Below are 24123 nucleotides of genomic sequence, written 5' to 3'. Positions count from 1 at the left end.
AAGTGATGCCAGGGGAGCGTAAACAGGAGTGATGGGAAGCTGAAAATCGATCCTCAACGCGCATGAAACTTGTTCCGACCTCCGTCCCTCTTACAAACGAGAGGTTTCCGCTTTGATTCGGCATGATTTCATGTGTTTGTTTTAATCAAGACTTGCTTTCGGTGAGGTTGTGAAGGGCGGCGTCTCGGGTTTCTGCCTCATCGTCGCCCGGGAACACGTCCAACACGCTTGGTTTTCAGGCCCGAATCAAAGCACACTGGAAAAAATCTAAGTCTTACCAAGTATATTTGTCTCATTTCTAGTCAAAATATCTCATTACACTTAATATAAGACACAACTGCCTAACAAGCACCATTTCAGCCAGATATAGGAACTTGTTTGAAGACAATACATCTGGAATATCTTGTTAAATGAAAAAGTCTTGAAAACAAATTGTTTTGAGTCATATATCATATGAAACAAGCTTTTTTTTACATTTGAAGAGGTTTTAAGCTAATTTCAAGATCACTTTTAACTCAAAAGTCCTAAATATCACATCTTATTTCAAGAAATGTTGACAAGCCGATTTTCACTAGTTCCATTGGCAGATTATTTTGCTTATTTCAAGCAAAAACGTCTTTTATTTGTTGTTTTTTTTACTTATTTTTGGAGGGGCATTTTTTTCCAGTGCAGTCGCTGAGCAGCAGGATGTCTTCACCGACTTCCTGCAGCTGTTTTTTTTTTTTTTTTTTTTCCCAAAGGATCTCGTCTTTAATGTTGTGATCGAGGTCGCCTCGGAGCGAATCGTAACTGTAGCCGGCACAGAAAAAGGTTACATAACGTGTTTGAGAAGGGAAAAGCTGGTCCACATTCTGATATTTATCTAAATAAATGGGATCAGACTTTATGAGACCAACAAGGATCCAAAGGTTTGTCTACAGCAGCCCATCCCTCAGAATAATCCTGGCAGCTGTCCTAACCTACAACCTTTTTACCTGCAGTGAAGTTTTCCTGGATCCCCAAAGCCGTTTGTGTTTCCCAGCATCTGTAAAACTGATTTAATCAGGGCAGAAATCAGATAAACTCGGGAAGAATTTAAGGGAGATCTGGTGAATCTGTGCTGAAAATCTGAACTTTTCAATCTTTATCTTTTAAATTTTGCATCAGATATTTGGTCCTGTCCTCTGCAGGGTGTATAAATTGGTTGGATGATGGATGCCGAGTTATCATAGTTATCATATGACAAAGTGTCAACTAATAAAGAATGAGACGAAAGATGTTCGCCAGAGATGAGACCCAATCAGATCTAATCTTTTGCTGTGGAAGGTTGGGACGAGTTGGGATGGGATCCAATCAGAATTAACCTCACTCAGTGGGGTCACATGGCACTGAAAGGATCGGATTATTGGCTAAATTACAATCAGATTGAGTTATTAAGTGCATGTAGACACCTTAATCTGACTAAGAACTGGATCGGATGGGATTCAGACCCAGAGATAACTGGGTTGAAAGTCACTCTAAACCTGCTTGTAGACGCTGAAGCACGTGGTGAATCAGACTTTGCCTTCTGCGCATGCTCCAGATGTTTTCCCGGGGTCGTGACCCGGAAGTCAAAGGAGACGATATTCCTGTTGTTGTCGCCGTCAGAAAGAAACAAACAACAACGCGATGGAGAATGCTCCGTTGGGCATCGAGTTTGTGCAACAAGCAGCTCATCACAGACCAAATGTAGAGGGACGTAGCTTCATCTGGCTCTGCGTTCTCCATCTTTCTCCAATGCCTGAGTTTGTTGTTGTTGTTGGTGGTGCAGAGGTCAACAGGAAGTGGCTCTATTAGCAACAGCTGGAATGGGTACAGCGCCACCTATCATACCGGGGTATGACACGCTTTGTGCCTCTGATCCCATTCATTCACCGCCAGATATCCAAGGAGAATCACCCTTGCTCAGCTCAGTCTGATTGGATTGTAATTTAGCCAATAATCCGATCCTTTCAGGGCCATGTGACCCCACTGAGTGAGCGGTTAAGACGTCAGGTTACACACATTTTGGGAGAAAGAAGAGTTAATTAAGTCAAATAGTTTCCTATTGTAGTATTTGAGCGTTACTGATGGCATCATAGGTTGTGTTGAATAAATGAAAATGAATCTGGACTGGAAAAAATCTAAATCTTACCAAGTATATTTGTCTCATTGAGTATCTCATTACACTTGATATAAGCCACAACTGTCTAACAAGTACCATTTCAGCCAGATATAGGGACTTGTTTTAATACAATACATCTTGAATATCTTGTTAAGTGGAAAAAGTCTTGAAAACAAATTGTTTTGAGTCATATTTCACATGAAACAAGCTTTTTTTTTTTTCATTTGAAGAGGTTTTTAAGCTAATTTCAAGATCACTTTTATCTCAAAAGTCCTAAATATCACATTTTATTTAACGAAATCTTGTCAAGCCGATTTTCACTAGTGCCATTGGCAGATTTTTTGCTTATTTCAAGCAAAAACGTCTTTTATTTGTTGTTTTTTTTTAACTTATTTTTGGAGGGGCATTTTTTTCCAGTGTGTCACTTCAGAGTAAAATGGAACAAACTGAGCGTGTTGAATGGCTGAATGAAGTAACACCTAACGAGGTCTCTTTTCTGCAGGATGTGGACTGAACTACCACAAACGCTGCGCGTTCAAGATCCCCAACAACTGCAGCGGCGTGAGGAAGAGACGGCTGTCCAACGTGTCCCTGCCGGGGGCCGTCATGTCCGTCGCCCGGCCGCCGTCCACCGAGATCCTCCCGATGCCGCCGGAGGAGGTGGGTTCCCCACCTGAAATCTGCTCCGAACATTCACTAAGTTCATTAAACATTAAGTTTCCTACCGCATAACGATGTGAAAGAAGACGCACAAACGCTCGCCATGTTGGCAGATCCATAGTATGTTGTGCAACCGATGAGCCGGTAGTTTCATTCTGCCTCACACTCATTTCTTTGTTGCTCTCTCTGATGGCTGGAGGCAAACCAGTTGATTTTCCATCCCTTTCATAACAGCAGACAAAGAGTCACAGTCAGACTCTGTTAACTGGAGCAAACGCACTTTTACCAGCTTCATCACACTGTTGTCCACACACACTCACACACACAGGCTAAACCAAACTTTTTATGAACACATACTTCTTATCTGCATGTGCAGATGACAACAACACAGGGAAATCACATCTCGGGACACTTAAAACAAGATGGAGCTTCTAAAAATGTTGGCCAGGACTCCAAAGATTAGATTAGATTAGATTATACTTTATTTATCCCACAACAGCCAAAAAGGGACCGAAAAGTAAAGGGACCGAAAAGTAAAGGGACCGAAAAGTAAAGGGACCGAAAAGTAAAGGGACCGAAAAGACCAAAAAAGTAAAGGGACCAAAAAAGTAAAGGGACCAAAAATAGTGTTGCACCGATACCATTTTTTGGCCCCGATACCGATACCTGGCTGTGCAGTATCGGCCGATACCGATACCACTGTTTGTAAAATGTTAAATCTTTATTAGTTTACAAGTTCATAAAACACATGGGGTGGGGGGCTCCGATCTAATGGAGAGAGAGAAGGATTGGGAACGCAGGCTTCCTTGGTCGCGACACACACGACAGACTAACCCTTAACACAGCACACGGAATGAAAACCCACTACAAGTCAGGCTAGCTTCACTAGCTTTAAGGCACGCTTTAAACACAGCACACGGAATGAAAACCCATTACATGTCAGGCTAGCTTCACTAGCTTTAAGACACGCTTTAAACACAGCACACGGAATGAAAACCCACTACAAGTCAGGCTAGCTTCACTAGCTTTAAGGCACGCTTTAAACAGCACACAGTCAACACACCACAAAACACGCGGCTAACCTGCAGCATATGGCGCCCGTTTAACCACAGACCCGTCACTCCTCCCCACGCAACCCCACCAATCAATACCACATAACAATAGGCCGACCTATACATAAACACTAAAACACGAAGTTAAAAGGAGAGGAATACTTAACTCGCCCACTTGGCGAGACCCTCCCCCGGGGTCTGAGCTTGTGCCGCCGTCCAACTCCCCGGGGCTTGGCTGGACGGCGAAGACGGTAACTGGCTGTCAGCTGGTAGTGCGCTGTCAGGACCGCACAGGGAGTGATGCCGGTCCAGCACTCTCTATCGTGGACCCTGTTTTGACTACAGGAAGCACCCAGCCTCCCCTCCTCACACTCGCGCTGCAAACTCCCCCTGGTTAGCTGTCTTCGTCGCCGGCAGCTCTAGATGACTGCCAACGGCACCCTCCCCAGCTGACAGAGTGCCGTGTCGCCAGACGTCTTGCTCCTCACACATAGAAAAAGCTGCTCCGGCATTGGTTAAGAGCGGCTATTGGCCCGCTCTCATTGGTCTGGAGCAGGCCAATAGCGATAGCTGTACAGTGATCACAACACAGTGTAGTGAGTGTCGTGAGACGTTCAAGTGTCATACAAGTATCGGAAATGGTATCGGCACCCTATTTGTTGGTACTCACCGATACCAAAATTTTAGTGCCGATCAGGGCCCCGCCCGATACTAGTATCGGTATCAGTGCAACACTACCAAAAAAGTAAAGGGACCAAAAAAGTGAAGGGACCAAAAAAGTGAAGGGACCAAAAAAGTGAAGGGACCAAAAAAGTATAGGGACCAACAAAGTAAAGGGACCAACAAAGTAAAGGGACCAACAAAGTAAAGGGACCAACAAAGTAAAGGGACCAACAAAGTAAAGGGACCAACAAAGTAAAGGGACCAACAAAGTAAAGGGACCGAAAAAGTAAAGTGACCGAAAAAGTAAAGTGACCGAAAAAGTAAAGGGACCGAAAAAGTAAAGTGACCGAAAAAGTAAAGGGACCGAAAAAGTAAAGTGACCAAAAAAGTAAAGGGACCAACAAAGTAAAGGGACCAACAAAGTAAAGGGACCAACAAAGTAAAGGGACCAACAAAGTAAAGGGACCAACAAAGTAAAGGGACCAACAAAGTAAAGGGACCAACAAAGTAAAGGGACCAACAAAGTAAAGGGACCAACAAAGTAAAGGGACCCAATGTGCGTCCAAACAGTTCTCAGAGCAGAGAGACCCGATCTGAGGGGACCCGACCTGATTTAAAACGCAGCTGACCTGAACACACCCGGGCTGCGATTGTTTGGATCAATTAAACAAGCAGCCACAGCGGCTCTGTGCAGTGATGTAAGCTTCATGTTTGACACACACCAATCTGGACTAAACTCCACAGGAAGGCCACTAAGTTAACATCTTAAACAGTCAAGTTAACGTTTCTAATACTGCGATGAGACGTGAAATCAGTCCCACAAACACGAGGAATCGGTGATGTGAGAAGCTGGATTATCCAACCGCTCTGTTCTTGTGCAAGGCCCATTGTGTCACATGCTTCCTCCTCCTGCCAGGACGAGGCCTCTAAGCCCCACGATGCACAAGGACGCTCATTGTTCTGGTGGATAGAAAAAGGCTCGATCTGTGCTCGGCTTTCACGACAAAAGGAACAAATCTCTAAATCTGGTGTCTCAGCTGAACCTCCTGAACCCCGATTGTTCGTTTCAGTTCCTCTTTAATCAGAAGTAAAAACAGAAAAGAACGGACTGAGAATTGCAAAAGTTTCCTGTTTTTTATTCTTTTTTTTCCATCCAAATTGTCAGATATGAGCACCTGGAGAAATAAAAAGCTGGAATGAAAATAAAAAGGAATAAAAAGGTTAGGTGGAGGTGAGCTTCACCTGGACTCCCACAAAAGGTCAATGTGGCACTTTCTCACAGGGTTGTTGCTGACGTGTGGTCAGAAAGTTACGAATATTCCTGCTTCTCCCCTGATTCTGAAATATGTTCAATCATTTCTTGTGATTTTAAAAAGATTTAATTGACTCCCAGAAATAAGCTGCCTGGAGTTTTTCCTCTTTTTAAACTTTAAAGGAACATTTCCTCCCTCCATCAGGTCATAAGACATAACTGGGTGATTTACCTTTGTTGGATTCCATATTTATCTTGTTAAGAATGATCACACTTATTCCAACTTTCATCTTTAGTACACTGGAAAAAATGCTCCCTCCAAAAATAAGTAAGAAAAAACGGCAAATAAAAGACATTTAACAAGATATTCCAGATGTATTGTCTTCAAACAAGTCCCTATATCTGGCTGAAATGGTACTTGTTAGGCAGTTGTGTCTTATATTAAGTGTATTGAGATATTTTGACTAGAAATGAGACAAATATACTTGGTAAGACTTTGATTTTTTTCCAGTGTATCGTACAATTCTTTATAGTAAAAGCATTGTTAATTTCTAAAGGGTCCACTATATCTTCACCATTGGATACAATGGTTGTAATCGGTGTTTTGGTTTCGAATGATTGCTTTAGTTTCAGAAGACTAGAAGCAGCTCTGGAAGCAGACGGCTTATCATATTCAGCCCTCAAAATTAGTAATTCGCGTTCCATTTTTGGGTCACTTTTCTCATAAACTTTTGAATAAACTGGAGTCTTTATTCTATATTCCAATTGTACTCTCTCCTCACGTGCCCTTTTTTTTTATTTTGAACCTGTAAACTTTCATTTTTAGATATAAAAACTCTCATTTTCTCATCTTATCCTCTTCCCCTCTCTTGGTTTCTCCCCTCCACCAACAGCGCCCCCTCCTGGGTGCTGGGAAGCGTAACTCCCTGCTGAGCGGCCGTCCCATCTGGATGGAGAAGATGGTCCTGGGTCGGGTCAAAGTCCCTCACACCTTCTCCGTCCACACCTACACCCGTCCCACCATCTGCCAGTACTGCAAACGCCTGCTGAAGGGCCTCTTCCGGCAGGGGCTGCAGTGCAAAGGTGACGACACGTCCGAATTAATACCTGAAAATACAGGAAACAAAGCTGAGGTGACACGTTTGAGTTTCCTGTTCAGTCAGAGCTCCAAAGATGCTCGTTCTGCTTTAAAATGACAGAAAAAAAAAACAATTTCTGGCATAATCAATGTGTTTAAGGCCACAATGAAGGAAAAATCATTTATTAATATGTACTTTGCTTATTTTGAGTCATGTGAGGTAGAATTAACCAAGGAAACGGTTGTCATAACGACTTGTTCTTTTTTTTTTCTGCTTCAGATTGTAAATTTAACTGCCATAAGAGATGTGCAGCCAAAGTACCTCGAGACTGTCTCGGTGAGGTGGACTTTAACGGGGGTGAGTCAGCGTCACTTTTACCGTTTTCATCGTCTGAAATGAGAAATGTTAAATCAAATCAAATCAAATTTATTTAAATAGCACATTTCATGTACAAACAATTCAAAGTGCTTTACATAAAATAAAAGTATTGCAGCAGGGAGTGTAAGAAGCATTAAAAATACATAAAATAATATAAAGAGAAACAAATAAAATCATTTAAATGAATTTAAAAACAAGCAGCAGTCCAGATAAGTTCAAAGATATCGTGCAGATTTCATGCATAGACACATGAGAACAGAAATGTTTTTAAAGACTCGGCTGTTAAAGCAGCATCAGGCAGACGCAGAATAAAGATTTCAGATATGTCAGTAAGTGGAAAAGTGCAGCAAAGTTGTTTCGTATGACCTTAAAGCAGCTCCAACGCCACATTCAGGTGATAATACGTTAGTTTTATCATCCGATCTGTTGGGTTTGCTTCAGAAAATCTATAAAGTGATGTAGGGTCGATCCTGAGAGGGAGAATAGTCGGGTTGTAGCAGTATGAATGAAATGAGATAAGAATTTATAAAGTTGAATTATTATAAGAAATAAAGAGTAATGAAGGTCTGCATCCAAATTATCGTGAATGACTTTAGATGACTTATAAAATTTAGAATATACTCATAAAATCCCAAATAAGAAGCCAATTAAAAAGATAATAATTAGGGCTGGGCGACGATTAAAATGTTTAATCTAATTAATCACATGATTTCCCTGATTAATCACGATTAATCACATTTGTACGCAGAATCCAAAAATGAATCCAAAAGTAGTGTATAGCTTTTAGCATTTAGCTTTATTTTAAATGTGCTGCCATATGAATGAAAGTGCCATAACATTTGTTGTGCAAACACACTTTTAACATCAGCATCTTTCTGTAGTTTTTATGTAGAAGCCTCGCTCCACTGTCTGTTTCCTTGAATGACTTGCTGCTATCAGTTGTGTGTTTTGCCTTTAAGTGATATTTTAGACTGGAACTACTACGCTGAGAAGACAATTCAACTTGGCGGTGTTTACAGATGACTTTGGTTCTGTCGACTCCGCCGTCTGGAAGAACTTTAAAATGAAAATGGCCGAGTAAAAGTTCCGTACCCTTCTCCATGTTTGGTGGATCCAAAGATTACTTTCTTTTCCTGTTCCACAGCAGACAGCAGCAGACTTTTACAGAATAAAAGCCTGTGAGCAACACACTTTTTCAAAATAAAAGCCTGTGAGCAACAGACTTTTACAAAATAAAAGCCTGTGAGCAACACACTTTTACAAAATAAAAGCCTGTGAGCAACACACTTTTACAAAATATAAGCCTGTGAGCAACAGACTTTTACAAAATAAAAGCCTGTGAGCAACAGACTTTTACAAATTAAAAGCCTGTGAGCAACACACTTTTACAAAATAAAAGCCTGTGAGCAACACACTTTTACAAAATAAAAGCCTGTGAGCAACAGACTTTTACAAAATAAAAGCCTGTGAGCAACACACTTTTACTAAATAACAGCCTGTGAGCAACAGACTTTTACAAAATAAAAGCCTGAGAGCAACAGACTTTTACAAAATAAAAGCCTGTGAGCAACAGACTTTTACAAAATAAAAGCCTGTGAGCAGCAGACTTTTACAATAATAAAATAAATAATAATGGCGTAGTGGGTTCGCTCCACTGTCTGTTTCCTTGAATGACTTGCTGCTATCAGTTGTGTGTTTTGCCTTTAAGTGATATTTTAGACTGGAACTACTACGCTGAGAAGACAATTCAACTTGGCGGTGTTTACAGATGACTTTGGTTCTGTCGACTCCGCCGTCTGGAAGAACTTTAAAATGAAAATGGCCGAGTAAAAGTTCCGTACCCTTCTCCATGTTTGGTGGATCCAAAGATTACTTTCTTTTCCTGTTCCACAGCAGACAGCAGCAGACTTTTACAGAATAAAAGCCTGTGAGCAACACACTTTTTCAAAATAAAAGCCTGTGAGCAACAGACTTTTACAAAATAAAAGCCTGTGAGCAACACACTTTTACAAAATAAAAGCCTGTGAGCAACACACTTTTACAAAATATAAGCCTGTGAGCAACAGACTTTTACAAAATAAAAGCCTGTGAGCAACAGACTTTTACAAATTAAAAGCCTGTGAGCAACACACTTTTACAAAATAAAAGCCTGTGAGCAACACACTTTTACAAAATAAAAGCCTGTGAGCAACAGACTTTTACAAAATAAAAGCCTGTGAGCAACACACTTTTACTAAATAACAGCCTGTGAGCAACAGACTTTTACAAAATAAAAGCCTGAGAGCAACAGACTTTTACAAAATAAAAGCCTGTGAGCAACAGACTTTTACAAAATAAAAGCCTGTGAGCAGCAGACTTTTACAATAATAAAATAAATAATAATGGCGTAGTGGGTTGAGCAGGCGCCCCATGTACAAGAGGCTACAGTCCTTGCTGCAGCGGGCCCTGTGCTGCATGTTGTTCCCCCTCTCTCTGCCCCTTGCTTCCTGTCTCTCTGAACTTTCCAATTAAAGGCACAAAAGCCCCCCCCAAAATTTTTTATTTTTTATTTTTTTTAAATAAATAAATAAAACCTGCATTAATGTGCAATAAAATATTTATCGGCGTTAAATAAGTAACGTGTTAACGCGACAATAACAAGTTAACTCGCCCAGCCCTAATAAAAATTTATATATATATATATATATATATATGTGTAGTTATTTATACTTTAATTTCTCTGAACTTTTAACGGCCAACGACAGAAACGAAGCTCCGTGAAATCTTTCACATCCTGAACCTCGACTCGTGTTTTTTCCTGTTTTACGCAGAGCCGCTCAGTCCCAGTCTGGACTCCGAGGCGACCATGGAGATGGACAACTGTGACATCAACAGCGACGGAGGTCACAGCATGGACGATCAGGACGAGCCGTCCACACCCGAAGACAAGCTCTTCTTCATCGAGGGTCCCTGCGCTGACGGCGAGAAAGACGACGAGACGGTCAGAGCCATCAGGTGAATTTTTCTGTTTCCCCCCCGTGAGAAACAAAACTCTGAAATCTTTCATCAGTATTAATCATGCTGTGGACTTTTTTCTCACGCAGCCCGTCAACCAGCAGCAACATCCCTCTGATGCGCTTGGTGCAGTCCATCAAACACACCAAGAGGAAAAGCTCCACGGTGGTCAAAGAGGGCTGGATGGTGCACTACACCAGCCGGGACAACCTGGTGAGATCAGAGGATATGCAACACTAACATGTAGAGCTAAAAGAGCTCAAAAAGAGACGCCAGTAAAACACATCTCCTTCTCTCCTTTTGTTTCAACTTCAAATTTGGTGCAATTGCCCTTTTTTTCTTTGCCGTTTTCCTCTCCATAAAAGTCTTTACACACTGGAAAAAATGCCCCTCCAAAAATAAGTTAAAAAAACAACAAATACAAGACGTTTTTGCTTGAAATAAGCAAAAAATCTGCCAATGGAACTAGTGAAAATCGGCTTGTCAAGATTTCTTGAAATAAAATGTGATATTTAGGACTTTTCAGATAGAAGTGATCTTGAAATTAGCTTAAAAACCTCTTCAAATGAAAAAAAAAAAGCTTGTTTCATATGATATGTGACTCAAAACAATTTGTTTTCAAGACTTTTTCATTTAACAAGATATTCCAGATGTATTGTATTAAAATAAGTCCCTATATCTGGCTGAAATGGTGCTTGTTAGGCAGTTGTGTCTTATATTAAGTGTAATGAGATATTTTGACTAGAAATGAGACAAATATACTTGGTAAGACTTTGATTTTTTCCAGTGCATGGAAACAAATCATTAAGGGAGCGTTTACATCTGTTCGTGGATGAAGATGGGAGCGGAAATCAAGCTCCTGAAGACGTTTTTTAAGATAAATGACGGAGAAACATAATTTATAAATCTAAAACAAAAAATGTGTCAGGTTTTATTTATGGAGCCTCTCATCTCCACATCGGAGACGGTCGCAGACCGTCAGAACGTTGTCGAAAGGCAATTTCAGACGAGTTCAACAGCAGAAAAACTATAAAATCCTGATTTTCTTTTACACTTTTTGTGGTAGAAACTAAATAAAAATGCAGGGATGATGGAGGCAAAGGAAACCCTACAGATGCAGAACACACCATGGAGCATAAACGGGTTATAAACCACATTAGTTGGACTTAACCCTCCTGTTGTCCTGCGGGTCCAAAGTGAGCCACCACCATGTTTAGCTGTAGAAAAAATACTTTAAACTATCTTTTTCCAACTTGAAATGTTATGACTTTTAAAGGGACCCCATCATTAGAAAAAGTCACACTATTTTTGTTTCTGTTTCCATGTGGGCTGTACACCACTAGGGTACAAAGATTGTCTTATGGGTCATTTTGGACCCGTGAATTATAAAAACATTTAAACACCAGAAAAAAGTTCACTGTTTTTTTCACTTTCAATATAATTAATTCAGAAGTAATTACTTCCCATTTATATAATAGCAATAATAAACCTTTATTATGTAAAAGAAAACCGAGAAAACAAGAAAACTGTTGGTCCAACTAAAAAATAAATTAAAAAAAAGTGTAATCCTGAAAACTGGTGATTGTCTTTTTGTATTGTGTAACAAAAAACCTGATTTAAAAAATGTATTGAATTTAGTTGAATAGATAAATAACAGGTGGTTTCATCATACAAAATAGATTTTGGATTTAAAATTCAATTAAGTTGCTTTATTTTGGGGCTTTGGCAGGGCGGGTCATTTTAACCGCACACAAAGGGTTAAATGATGCATCTCTTGGTTTGTTGTTGTCTTTTCCAGAGGAAGAGACATTACTGGAGGCTGGACAGCAAGACTCTGACTCTGTTTCAGAATGAAACTGGAGCCAAGTATTACAAGGTAGGAGACCTCGTCAGCACGGATCTGGTTTCAGACGCTCGGCCAAACAAAGCAGCGACTTGAGGAGGGGGTCGGGTTCAAATGCAAACCCAGCAGGGAGCTTACAGCCAGAATATTTAAATCCAAACCTGAGCCTGTTGGCTGGAATGTTCCGCTTTCTTTAGACGCTACCGTATAACCAGGCTCATATAACGATTACAGTAGAATCCGAATTATTTGGCTTTCACGTTATAGGGCCTATAAATCCTGACGCGGCTGTAAAAGAGCGGCAGTGTTTCCTCTTTGCTCATTCATTGGCTCCAACTGAAGGTCTGTAAATGGAAAATTTTCCACTCGACTTCCTGAAAACAGCTGGAAGTTGTAGTTTTTATTGGATGTTATTTGAACGAGGAGGGAGGATGAAAAGGTGCATTTGTTAGGGACTATTTTCAGTGGCGGATTAATTCCCATTTGTTGTTTCAGCGTTAATCTGAAGACTTATGAACTTTAGCTGCACTGGAAAAAATGCCCCTCTAAAAATAAGTAAAAAAAAACAGCAAATAAAAGACGTTTTTGCTTGAAATAAGCAAAAAAAATCTGCCAATGGAACTAGTGAAAATCGGCTTGTCAATATTTCTTGAAATAAAATGTGATATTTAGGACTTTTGAGTTAAAAGTGATCTTGAAATTAGCTTAAAAACCTCTTCAAATGAAAAAAAAAAAGCTTGTTTTATATGCAAGATGTATTGTATTAAAACAAGTCCCTATATCTGGCTGAAATGGTACTTGTTAGGCAGTTGTGTCTTATATTAAGTGTAATGAGATACTCAATGAGACAAATATACTTGGTAAGATTTAGATTTTTTCCAGTGTGGCTTTAACCTAAAGGGATACAGCTTTTAATGGTGTTAGATTGATTATTAACAGGTTTTTGTTTCAGTTTTTTTGTAAGTAAATCAAACGTTTCTCACACTTTCCTGCCTGATTTTAACTTTCCAACAATGGCCAGCCGTTTCCTCCACACGTCTGATCAGTGAGCTCAGGTCTGTGCAGCTGTAGCTCCATCACTTCCCCTTTTCATACCCCACCTCCTTTCATCTGGTGTCTGATGGCGACCCGCTGACCTTTTGGCACAAAGCGCAGCAGAAACGCTCCTTTGAAGAGCGGACCGAGCGGGGTGAGGGAAGGGGAGAGCCGTGGTGCTTGTGGGGGACACCGGGTTGCTTCCCTGCCGTCTCCCTGGCTCGTCGCCACGCTGCCAAGTGCCCGAATCCTCTGAGGCATATCCTGCCTTTTAATCAGAGGATGAGGAGGTGCCAATGGGAGGGAGGAGGCGGTTTTTGGCATAACACGAAACGTTCAGATGACTCAAAGGGGCACGAAGATACCACGGAGCCAATCGCTCTACTGTACGTGTTTGATCTGGCAGGCCGAAGTGTTTCTTTTTGGGGGGGGGTAGTTGGTCAGAGAGGGAAGGAAGAGAAGTTTTAAACACTGAAATTCAGTTCTGCAAAGAGTGGAGACGAGTCAGGATGGAGGGATGAAACTGGCGCTTTCTAAGGTAGAGATTTTGGGTTTTTTGGATGGCAACGTTTGTCTTTCTGTGGCAGGGGATCCCCCTTTCTGAGATCCTGCAGGTGGAGCCGGCGCAGGACTTCGGTAGTCTGCCGCAGGGCAGCAACCAGCACTGCTTCGAGGTCATCACAGCCAGCATGGTGTACTACGTCGGGGAGGACCACGGCGGCCCGCACCACAACCCCGTGTTGGCGGCATCTGGCGTGGGACGAGATGTGGGCCACAGCTGGGAGAAGGCCATCCGGCAGGCGCTGATGCCCGTGACGCCCAAGGCCAGCGTGGGCACCGGACCGGGCCAGAGCAAGGACCACAGTGAGTACCAATGTTAAAGGTCTTTTATTTTATTTTCACTGCCAGGGAAACGGTGAAATCTGCTTTATGGAAATAACTGAACAGTTTTTCAGCCCTTCATCACATCTTCTTTGACTTTTATTTCAAACAAATCTGTCAAATCCATCGACAAAGTCACTCAGCAGATAAATATCAGTCTGATTTCAGTCTGTGAGCTGAAATGTAACATAATAAACATCTCATTAAATATATGTAGCTTTGAGTTAATACCCACCTTAAGTCTTCCTCTCCAAGTTTGTGCTGGAAAACATTTAGAAAGAGTTGATCCTGCACAGCAAAACTGAGATGGATGAGCTCCGAACGTTGTCCTGAAAGAGGTTTATTATCATCTAACGGCACAAAAAGAGTCTTTTTAGGAAAACCTTTAAGCTTCTGGGGTCATGGGGATCGTTTTTGGCTGCCTTTGAGTTGATCTCGTCACTGTATGAACACATCGGACCTAAAATCACACAAAAAACATCAAATTTGAACAGGAAAAAGTAACTTTTTTTTAATGTGAAAAGCACAAAAAAAACCTGTTTATGGAACCAGTTTTTATGAAAAATGAAGGACAAATTAAGCAAACAACAGCATCACAAACACAATAAGATGGCCTCACAGGCCTGTCGCGCCCCGTGTTGCCTACCAGGAGGCAGCCGTCACGCCCACAACTCTCCTCTCAGCCTCGGCCATGTTGTTTTTTGGATTGGTTGATTCGGTGTCGTGTTTTTGGGGGGTTTTTGCACCTATAAACGGTCTGAGGTCCGTTCTTTCAACACAAACGGACACGGAGCCTCAGCGGTCATGTGATCTGGACCCCAGAGGGTTAAACTGATGCCCGCTCAGTGGTGTAGGAGAATTTTAACTGTGTGGAAAAAGGGGAAAAATCCACAGGAAATGGTCACTTCTACACAACCTGCTTCAGTTTGCGCCTCTCTCACGGCCCTCGTGCTGAACGGCTGGATTGGATGTTCGTCTAGGCTTTAGGTGCAATCCTGCTAGATTGTCTTATGTTTTCATTTTGACAATTCATCATAACATATTTAGTTAATCCGAAAAGAAAAGCTGAACCCCGATCTATACGCTGACCAACCTCGATATTTACAGAGACCTAAGTGTGAGGTTGCTTATTGGGACGTATGGAGAATAAAGGGTGAGAAAAGCCTCTCAAACAGCTGCTACGTGACAAAACATCAGAAATAATTACATTCAAAACACTAAAATAATTAATAATGTTGATATTTGGTGTAAAAAAACTCAATTTTTAGCCTCAGGACTACTTTTCCCTGAAAAATTCTGCTTTTGTTTAGTAGAAATGATCAAATATTCTGATAAATCATAACATTAAGTCCCTCAAATGTGCAAAATAAGACGATAAATTCAGTAAAAACCTAAAGGAAACCCTGTAAATTAAAGTGAAGAAAGTAGAAAGCGCCACAGTAATCCAGAGTTTGATCCGGATCTTAATGTTTTATCTTCAAACCGTAAGAAGCAGATGTTGTTTGGTGCTGATCGGGACCCTCTGACACTGTAATGGAGTCATTTCTGAAATCAGATTAGAGCGATATGCTTTTGTGTTTCTAATGGACGTGGGGTTCTGTTTGTTTTCTGCAGAGAGCTTATGAATATTGTTTTAGGAAACTGCTGTTACACAACACACACACACACACACACACACACACACACACACAACCGGATGACATTTTAACATGATTGAAGGGATTTCGGAGGATTTTCTGCTTCATCTTGCTGATTCATCTCCGCTTAAAGTGATTTTTGTCTGATAAGTTTAAAGTGTCATCCCAGAAATTAGACCTCCGCTGCTACAACTGGACCTTTTCCCATTAAATAAAGACCACTTTGGAGTGGGAGTGGGCTTTAAACGTTATAATTAGAGCTTGGAGGATGGGGTTCGGCTGCGTTTTGAGTAATTAATGTCGAGCTTCGGGATCCTAAAAATAGATGTTTTGTTCTGCATTGAAATCACAGCATCGCACATCAATAAGTTAATGCACTGATGATGTAACAGCGCTGACAGCAGTCGACCTTTGAGTGTGTTGTGTGTGTGTGTGTGTGTGTGTGTGTGTGTGTGTGTGTGTGTCTTGTACACATACATTAGTTTAAAAAAAGTTACATAAAGCGCCCGACATGCAGTCGATGCGTTCTGGTGAAGCGTACATCCGACTGATTCCGTCTCTTTGGAGATATAAACTGCTGTATTCATTGAAACAAAGCAGGTGTTGTTGCTACAGTGTTGTTGTTGTTTAGTTTTTTTTTTATAGTTCGTGGACTCGTGACGTCCAACACAAAATCGATGTCATTCCTCACACAAATCGCACAAAAGACCTCTTAATCTGAGGCTGAACGCTCGGCTCCATCCACCACAGACACTTTGGAGGGTTTTAACAAACTTATTTCCTGAAGATGAGACTGGGTTTAAACCAGGTTACACTCAAAGTTGGCCGTTCTGAATCCGAATTAGACCAAAATAGGGTTTTAGACGGTCGAGCCTAAATTAAACTGACTGCAGTCTGTGTCTTTAAATGGATTTAGACGGATCCAATATAATGTAAATTACCCATATACCCTATATTTCTTATTGGTTCAGTCTGGTTAATCTGTTTTTATTTAGTTTACTGATGTTTATTATTATTACTATTATTATTATTTACCCTACTCTTCATACTGTAGATTTGTTTATAGCTAATGTTTATTCTCCATTTTTATTCTATTCTATTTGCTTGTTTTTCTGTACGCTGTTGCAACACATAATTTCCCAAATTGGGATGAATAAAGTATTTATCTATCTATCTGTCACATCAGCTCTTGGTCGGTTTAAAACACACCGATTTGACTTGCTTATCACACTAAACTCGGGTCAAACCGTGTTAAACTGGGTTTAAATTGGGTTCAGGCCAGATTAGAATGGATGAAACTTCCAAAATAAAAACATTTCAGTCCGTTTAATTGTATTTTTCATTGGTTTGAGCTCCGTTGTCCCAGGTATACGTCCATCAATAAAGTTATATAAACCTCAAATGATGACATAACCGGTGACCTGAATATCAACGAGCTGCCCACCTCCATCAGACTGAGGGGATCGATCGCAGAGGGGTGACCCAATCGAATCACAGCCAGCAATTTGAAATCAATAATGGGCTCAACGGTTTTCTCTGCACAGCGCGGCCGTCGGCTCTTCGGTGTCGGGTTGAATTAACGCAGCGTGCACAGGGAGTGACAGGAAAATGGAGCCTTTCTGCTCCTGTGAAATCAGGAAAATGATTTGGAGTCCGTCGGCCCCGCTGGAAACCTCCTCCGTGCTGTTTGATCAAACGGCTCAGCTGGAAACGTTCAACAAACAAGGAAGCACAGGAAATGAGGCTTTAATGATGTGAATGTTGGGAAAATAAAAGCCCCAAAAAGGGCTTAAAGGTGTGGTGATGGGGTACAGTAGCTGCCGGTTTATTTACTGACTCTCTGTGTTCTGTCTCCACAGAGGAACTCTCAATCAGCATATCAGTGTCCAACTCTCAGATCCAGGAAAATGTGGTAGGTTTTACACACCTTAAAGGGACAGTTCGCCTCTTCTGACATGAAGCTGTGTAACATCCCGTATCAGCAGCATCATTTATGAACATCTTCTTACCCCCTGCTGCGTCCTGTGAGCAGAGTTCCAGCCTCGTTTTGGTGTTGATGAAGGTAGTCCGGCTAGTTGGCTGGGGTTTAAAAAATAAAGCGTCTTGCTTCTCAAACAATATGCGTTCAACAGAGTAATACATTTGCATCACAAAATGGTTCTCCAGGAAAAAGTCAGACCTCACAATCGCTTGGCCCTATTTTCTCTCCCTTCGTATCACTGCCTGCTGCCGCCTGCCGACAGCCGTGCCTGTTACGCTGTTTGCTGCTCGGAAGCAGGGGTCTACACGGTCTACACAGCACATAAAGGAAAGGAAAGACGAGGAAAGGAAAGGAAAGGGAAAGAAAGGAAAGGAAACAAAAGGAAAGGAAAGAGAAGAGAAGAGAAGGAAAGGAAAAGAAAGACGAGGAAAGGAAAGGGAAGGAAAGGAAAGGAAGGGAAATAAGGAAAGGAAAGGAAACAAAACAAAAGGAAAGGAAAGATAAGGAAACAAAAGGAAAGGAAAGACGAGGAAAGGGAAGGAAACGAAAGGAAGGGAAAGAAGGAAAGGAAAAGAAAGAGAAGGAAACGAAGGCGGCAGCAGGCAGTGATACGAAGGGAGAGAAAATAGGGCCAAGAGATTGTGAGGTCTGACTTTTTCCTGGAGAACCATTTTGTGATGCAAATGTATTACTCTGTTGAACGCATAGTCTTGAGAAGCAAAACTCAGCTGGAACTCTGCTCACAGGACGCAGCAGGGGGTAAGAAGATGTTCAGAAATGATGTTGCTGATATGGGATGTTACACAGCTTCATGTCAGAGGCGAACTGTCCCTTTAAGCACCTTAGATCTGTGCTTTCAGTTTGTGGAGCGGCTGCTGATTCTGCTCCGGTTTCCTCTCTCCTCCAGGATATCAGTTCGGTGTACCAGATCTTTGCTGACGAGGTCCTCGGCTCGGGACAGTTTGGGATCGTTTACGGAGGTGAAACTTTTCTGTCGCCGTCCAACTTTTAATCAGAAACCGATTCAGGCGTCGAATTAAATCTCCTCTTATTGGTGTTCTGCAGGAAAACACAGAAAAACCGGCAGAGACGTGGCGATTAAGATTATCGACAAAATGAGGTTTCCCACCAAGCAGGAGAGCCAGCTGAGGAACGAGGTGGCCATTCTCCAGGTACCATCACCTTTGGGCTGGCTCTGAGCTTCCCTTTCACTCTGACTGGGATCCGTTCACACGTCTGAGACACTTCAAGGTTCAAGTTCAAGTCTTTTATTGTCAGAGGCACAGAACAACAGTCGGACTGAAATTCTAAGGACAGGACACCGTACAGCAACTACCATAACAGGACATAACATGCAGTAACGTGACATAAGTACTCTGAAAATAACAATAAATAGGCACTATGGATACTACAAAATATACATTTTATGCTAATTACTAGAGCAATACTGATCATATAACAAGGCATGGCAATTTTATTTATAGAGCACAATTCATACACAAGGCAATTCAAAGTGCTTCACAGCTACACAAGAAGGCAATAAAATCATTAAAAAGAAATAAAAAATAATAAAAATAAAAAGTAATAATAATAATAAAAATTTAAATAAAAAAACCCTTTAAAAATAATCATTAATTCATTCATTTAAAAGTGAAGAGTGCAGATAAAAATACTTTCAGGTGTCATATGCACAGCTAAATAGAACTGTTTTCAGCCTGGATTTAACACACATAATAGCCTATCAAATCAAATCAAATCAAATTTATTTATACAGCACATTTCATGTACAAAACAATAGAATATAAAGAGAAGCAAATAAAATCATTCAAATGAATTTAAAAACAAGCAACAGTCCAGATAAGTTCAAAGATAGCGTGCAGATTTCATGCATAGACACGAGAACAGAAATGTTTTTAACCTGGATTTAAAAATGTCTCCATTTGGTGAAAGTTTAATCTCCACTGGCAGTTTGTTCCACTTGTTTTTCAGCATAATGCTAATCTATGCTATGCTAATCTGAGACCTATTCTAACCTAGAAACACAAGATAAAAATAGTCTTTTAGGATCCTGCAAGCTCTACGAAGACATCTTGTGTGGTAGATAGGAACTTGAGGGAGCTGATCTTTTCGAGGTTCAGACTCGTGTCCTTTTAGTGTTTGAACAGGCTCGACTTTCAGCCGGTTCTTGTTCATAAAACCGTCATCTGTGAAGTGCAGCGACCGAATCGAAGCTTTTTCACCGGCTGTGGCCAGGAAAAACAAACCGGATCCAGGTTTGCTGGGCCTTTTGGGGAAGCTGAAAAGGGTCGACCTGCCCCTCACAACCAAAACCAGATGTTCCTGAAGCAATCTAAAGCAAAAACACAGCACCTTGCTCACTCCTCCCTTATGGCACAACTTCTGCTTTTAAAATGCTCGCAGTAAATAACGTTTAAATAAAAGCCATAATGCTTTAGCTCCTGCCTAACAGGAAATCCCGTCTTTCACTCATTTTTCACTCAGACTTCTGGATAAAACAAGTTAATCTGAATTAAAAACACTAAACCGTGTGCATACACTGGAAAAAAATCAGAGTCTTACCAAGTATATTTGTCTCATTTCTAGTCAAAATATCTCATTACACTTAATATAAGACTTAATATTTAACTTGTGCACATAGATATATTTACTTTATTTTGTACTGTATTTTATTCTATATGTATATATTTTTAATCTTATTTTGTATTTTAATCTTGCTTATATATTTTATTTGATATTCTACTATTCTAATTTAGGAATATTTAATTTTACTTTATTTTTCTATTAATGTTACTTTGCTACCTAGTTTATATTTTATAGTTTGTATTTTGTGGACGGCGGTCAAAGGTCATTTCACTGCATGTTGTACCGTGTATAACTATGCATGTGACAAATAAAACTTTGAATCTTGAAACTGCCTAACAAGCACCATTTCAGCCAGATATAGGGACTTGTTTGAAGACAATACATCTGGAATATCTTGTTAAATGAAAAAGTCTTGAAAACAAATTGTTTTCGGGTCATATTTCACATGAAACAAGCTTTTTTTTTTTAACATTTTTTAGATTTTTAAGCTAATTTCAAGATCACTTTTAACTCAAAAGTCCTAAATATCACATCTTATTTCAAGAAATCTTGACAAGCCGATTTTCACTAGTTCCATTGGCAGATTTATTTGCTTATTTCAAGCAAAAACGTCTTTTATTTGTTGTTTTTCTTACTTATTTTTGGAGGAGCATTTTTTCCAGTGTACATCTACCCTTTTTTTAGCTCTGGGTGAAGTTTAAAGCCGACGTTTGATTTGATTTTAACACTGAAAACATGGAAAATCACCTTTAAATAAAGGTAAATAAACTGTTCCTCTTACAGAACCTCCACCACCGGGGAATCGTTAACCTGGAGTGCATGTTCGAGACGCCCGAGCAGGTGTTCGTCGTCATGGAGAAGCTCCACGGCGACATGCTGGAGATGATTTTATCCAGTGAGAAGAGCCGGCTGCCCGAACGCCTCACCAAGTTCCTGGTCACACAGGTCGGTAGAAACCCAGCACATCTGTAAATCCTCCTTCTGAAGGAGGCAGATGTTTGAAAATGATGTCGTCGCCACTTCTTCTTTTCATTTTATGCCACAGTTGGCTTAGCATTAGCGGTGTTTGTTCTGCTTTGATCACATGACTGATCACGTGACCCATCGCAGATCCTGGTGGCCCTCAGACATCTTCACTTTAAGAACATCGTCCACTGCGACCTGAAGCCGGAGAACGTCCTGCTGGCCTCAGCGGAGCCCTTTCCTCAGGTCAGAACAACTTTAACCCTCCAAAAGTGACCCACTACCATGTTTAGCTGTAGAAAAAACACCTTAAACTATCTTTTTCCAACCTGAAATGTTATGACTTTTCCTAAAGGGACCCCATCATTAGGAAAAATCAGACTTTATTTTCATAATCATGTCATTTTTGACCCGTGAATTATAAAAACATTTAAACAGCAGAAAAAAGTTCACTGTTTTTTTTCTCTTTCAACATAATTAATTCAGAAGTAATTACTTCACATTTATATAATAGCAATAATAAACCTTTATTATGGAAAAGAAAACTGAAAAACAAGAAAACTGTTGGTCCAACTGACAGTTGGTTTGTGGTTTAAAAAAAAAAAAAAAGGTAATTCAAAGTGCTTCACAGCTACATAAAATCACAAGAAGGCAATTAAATTAATTAAAAATAAATAATAAAAAAGAAATAAAAATAAAATAATAATAATAAAAAAAAATTAAATAAAAAAAAAAAACATTAAAAATAATCATTAATTAATTAATTTAAAAGTGAAGAGTGCAGATAAACACTTTCAGGTGTCATATGCACAGCTGAATAGAACTGTTTTCAGCCTGGATTTAAACATGGTCAGAGTTGAGGCCTGTCTCACATCTTCTGGAACACTGTTCCAGATGTTAGGAGTATAAAACTGAAACGCAGCCTCACCTTGTTTATACCTGACTAACAAAAAAATACATGATAAAAAATGTATTGAATTGAGTTGAATAGATAAATAACAGGTGGTTTCATCAGACAAAATAGATTTTGGATTTAAAATTCAATTAAGTTGCTTTATTTTGGGGCTTTGGTAGGGCGGGAGGGGAGTAAACACAATGTTAAGACCGCACAAGGGTTAAAAGGAGTTTGACCAAACCTCCTCCTCTGCAGGTGAAGCTCTGCGACTTCGGCTTCGCTCGAATCATCGGGGAGAAGTCGTTCCGCCGCTCGGTGGTCGGCACGCCGGCGTATTTGGCCCCGGAGGTGCTCCGCAGTAAAGGCTACAACCGGTCTCTGGACATGTGGTCGGTCGGCGTCATCATCTACGTCAGCCTGAGCGGGACCTTCCCCTTCAATGAGGACGAGGACATCAATGACCAGATCCAGAACGCCGCCTTCATGTACCCGTCCAACCCCTGGAAGGAGATCTCAGAGGACGGTGAGGGACCAGGGGATCCATGCTTAATTATTTTAACTAAAGTTTAAGGCGAGACGCTACAGGTGAATAGGGTAATGTTTTAAAATAACAGATATCACCATGAAACTTCCTGAGTTGATTACTTATACAAGTATGAAAAAAAAATGTATTACAAGTTTTAGAAATTTGTATGTTTAATTATGCAAATGAGGCATTATCTCATTAAATATGCGCACATTTGCATATATTTCAGGAAGATAGATCTGAACATGTGATAAAGCCAGGTGCAAAATTCTTTTTTCATTTTGTTTACACACAAAATGAAAAGAAAATTACAGAGGGATTTCAGGATATCTGCTTTCATTTCCTAGGAAATCAAAATACTTAAATTTTCGCCATATATTTTTATTATAATGTCACATAAATCAGGCCAGAAATGATTTATCAACAAATCCTTCTATAAATATCTCCAGAATACTGCTAAGTGTGTAACTGGAAAGTTTGGTGTTAGTAGGTGCTCCATAGGCTGAGATATTGATACTGGAAAAATACCCAAAAAATTATTTTGAGAAAAAAAATTGAGATTTAAATAGGGGAATTTATTTTGGTAAATTTGGGCAAAACGTACTGCCGTGAGTAAACAAACATTTTAATTTATGTTTTCAACGATTTCTTTATAGCAGGTTGAAAGAACGCATATTGAAGGAGTAGACTGGCCCAAAATATAAAAATTGAAAAATCCCTGTTTTTGCCTTAAGGAGGTACAGACCAAATGTAAATGTACTTTATTTCTACAGCCCTTTACAAACATTACGGTGTACCAAAGTGCTTTACAGCAGGTAATAAATAAAGAGAAGACTAAGTAAAAACAAATAAAAGAACAGTGAAAGCAATAAAATACAAAATCGAATAAGATGAAATAAGATAAAAGTGTCATCATACTACTAACGAAGACGAGCTTAACTTCCTGCGCTCGAGGTTTCAGATCAAGAACTAAATATACTGAATATAGGTCAAACGTGGGCATTTTTCAGAATAAATGTCTTCCAGTTAAGATGCAGATTAGAATGAAAATAACTGAATTACAGGCCTAAATAAATACACATTTACATTACTTTATATAGATGCACTGGAAAAAATCAAAGTCTTACCAAGTATATTTGTCTCATTTCTAGTCAAAATATCTCATTACACTTAATATAAGACACAACTGCCTAACAAGTACCATTTCAGCCAGATATAGGGACTTGTTTTAATACAATACATCTGGAATATCTTGAAAAAATATTGTTTTGAGTCACATTTCATATGAAACAAGCTTTTTTTTTTCATTTGAAGAGGTTTTTAAGCTAATTTCAAGATCACTTTTATCTCAAAAGTCCTAAATATCACATTTTATTTCAAGAAATCTTGACAAGCCGATTTTCACTAGTTCCATTGGCAGATTTTTTGCTTATTTCAAGCAAAAACGTCTTTTATTTGTTGTTTTTTTACTTATTTTTGGAGGGGCATTTTTCCCAGTGTGAAATGTACTGCAAAACAGTTTTGAATTGAATTATTTCATCAACTGTTCGGCTTAAT

General features: G+C 40.0%; 1 protein-coding gene across 1 annotated transcript in view; it reads left to right on the top strand.

Annotated features, from left to right (window-relative positions):
- Positions 1 to 24123, top strand: part of LOC142375061 (serine/threonine-protein kinase D3-like) — a 63282-nt gene that overhangs the window by 35328 nt on the left and 3831 nt on the right. Inside the window, exons 5-17 of the mRNA XM_075458980.1 lie at positions 2625 to 2782; positions 6643 to 6832; positions 7108 to 7185; positions 10017 to 10200; positions 10290 to 10413; positions 11999 to 12076; positions 13666 to 13942; positions 17457 to 17509; positions 18486 to 18558; positions 18644 to 18750; positions 20966 to 21127; positions 21293 to 21391; positions 22296 to 22563. Coding sequence (XP_075315095.1) covers positions 2625 to 2782; positions 6643 to 6832; positions 7108 to 7185; positions 10017 to 10200; positions 10290 to 10413; positions 11999 to 12076; positions 13666 to 13942; positions 17457 to 17509; positions 18486 to 18558; positions 18644 to 18750; positions 20966 to 21127; positions 21293 to 21391; positions 22296 to 22563 — 1851 coding nt within the window. The remainder of the gene's footprint in view (positions 1 to 2624; positions 2783 to 6642; positions 6833 to 7107; positions 7186 to 10016; positions 10201 to 10289; positions 10414 to 11998; positions 12077 to 13665; positions 13943 to 17456; positions 17510 to 18485; positions 18559 to 18643; positions 18751 to 20965; positions 21128 to 21292; positions 21392 to 22295; positions 22564 to 24123) is intronic.

Source organism: Odontesthes bonariensis, chromosome 24 (genome assembly GCF_027942865.1).
Source record: "Odontesthes bonariensis isolate fOdoBon6 chromosome 24, fOdoBon6.hap1, whole genome shotgun sequence".
In the NCBI taxonomy this organism is placed as follows: domain Eukaryota; kingdom Metazoa; phylum Chordata; class Actinopteri; order Atheriniformes; family Atherinopsidae; genus Odontesthes; species Odontesthes bonariensis.
The sequence above is the reverse complement of the archived record's forward strand: the minus strand, read 5'-3'. Positions and strand labels throughout refer to the sequence as shown.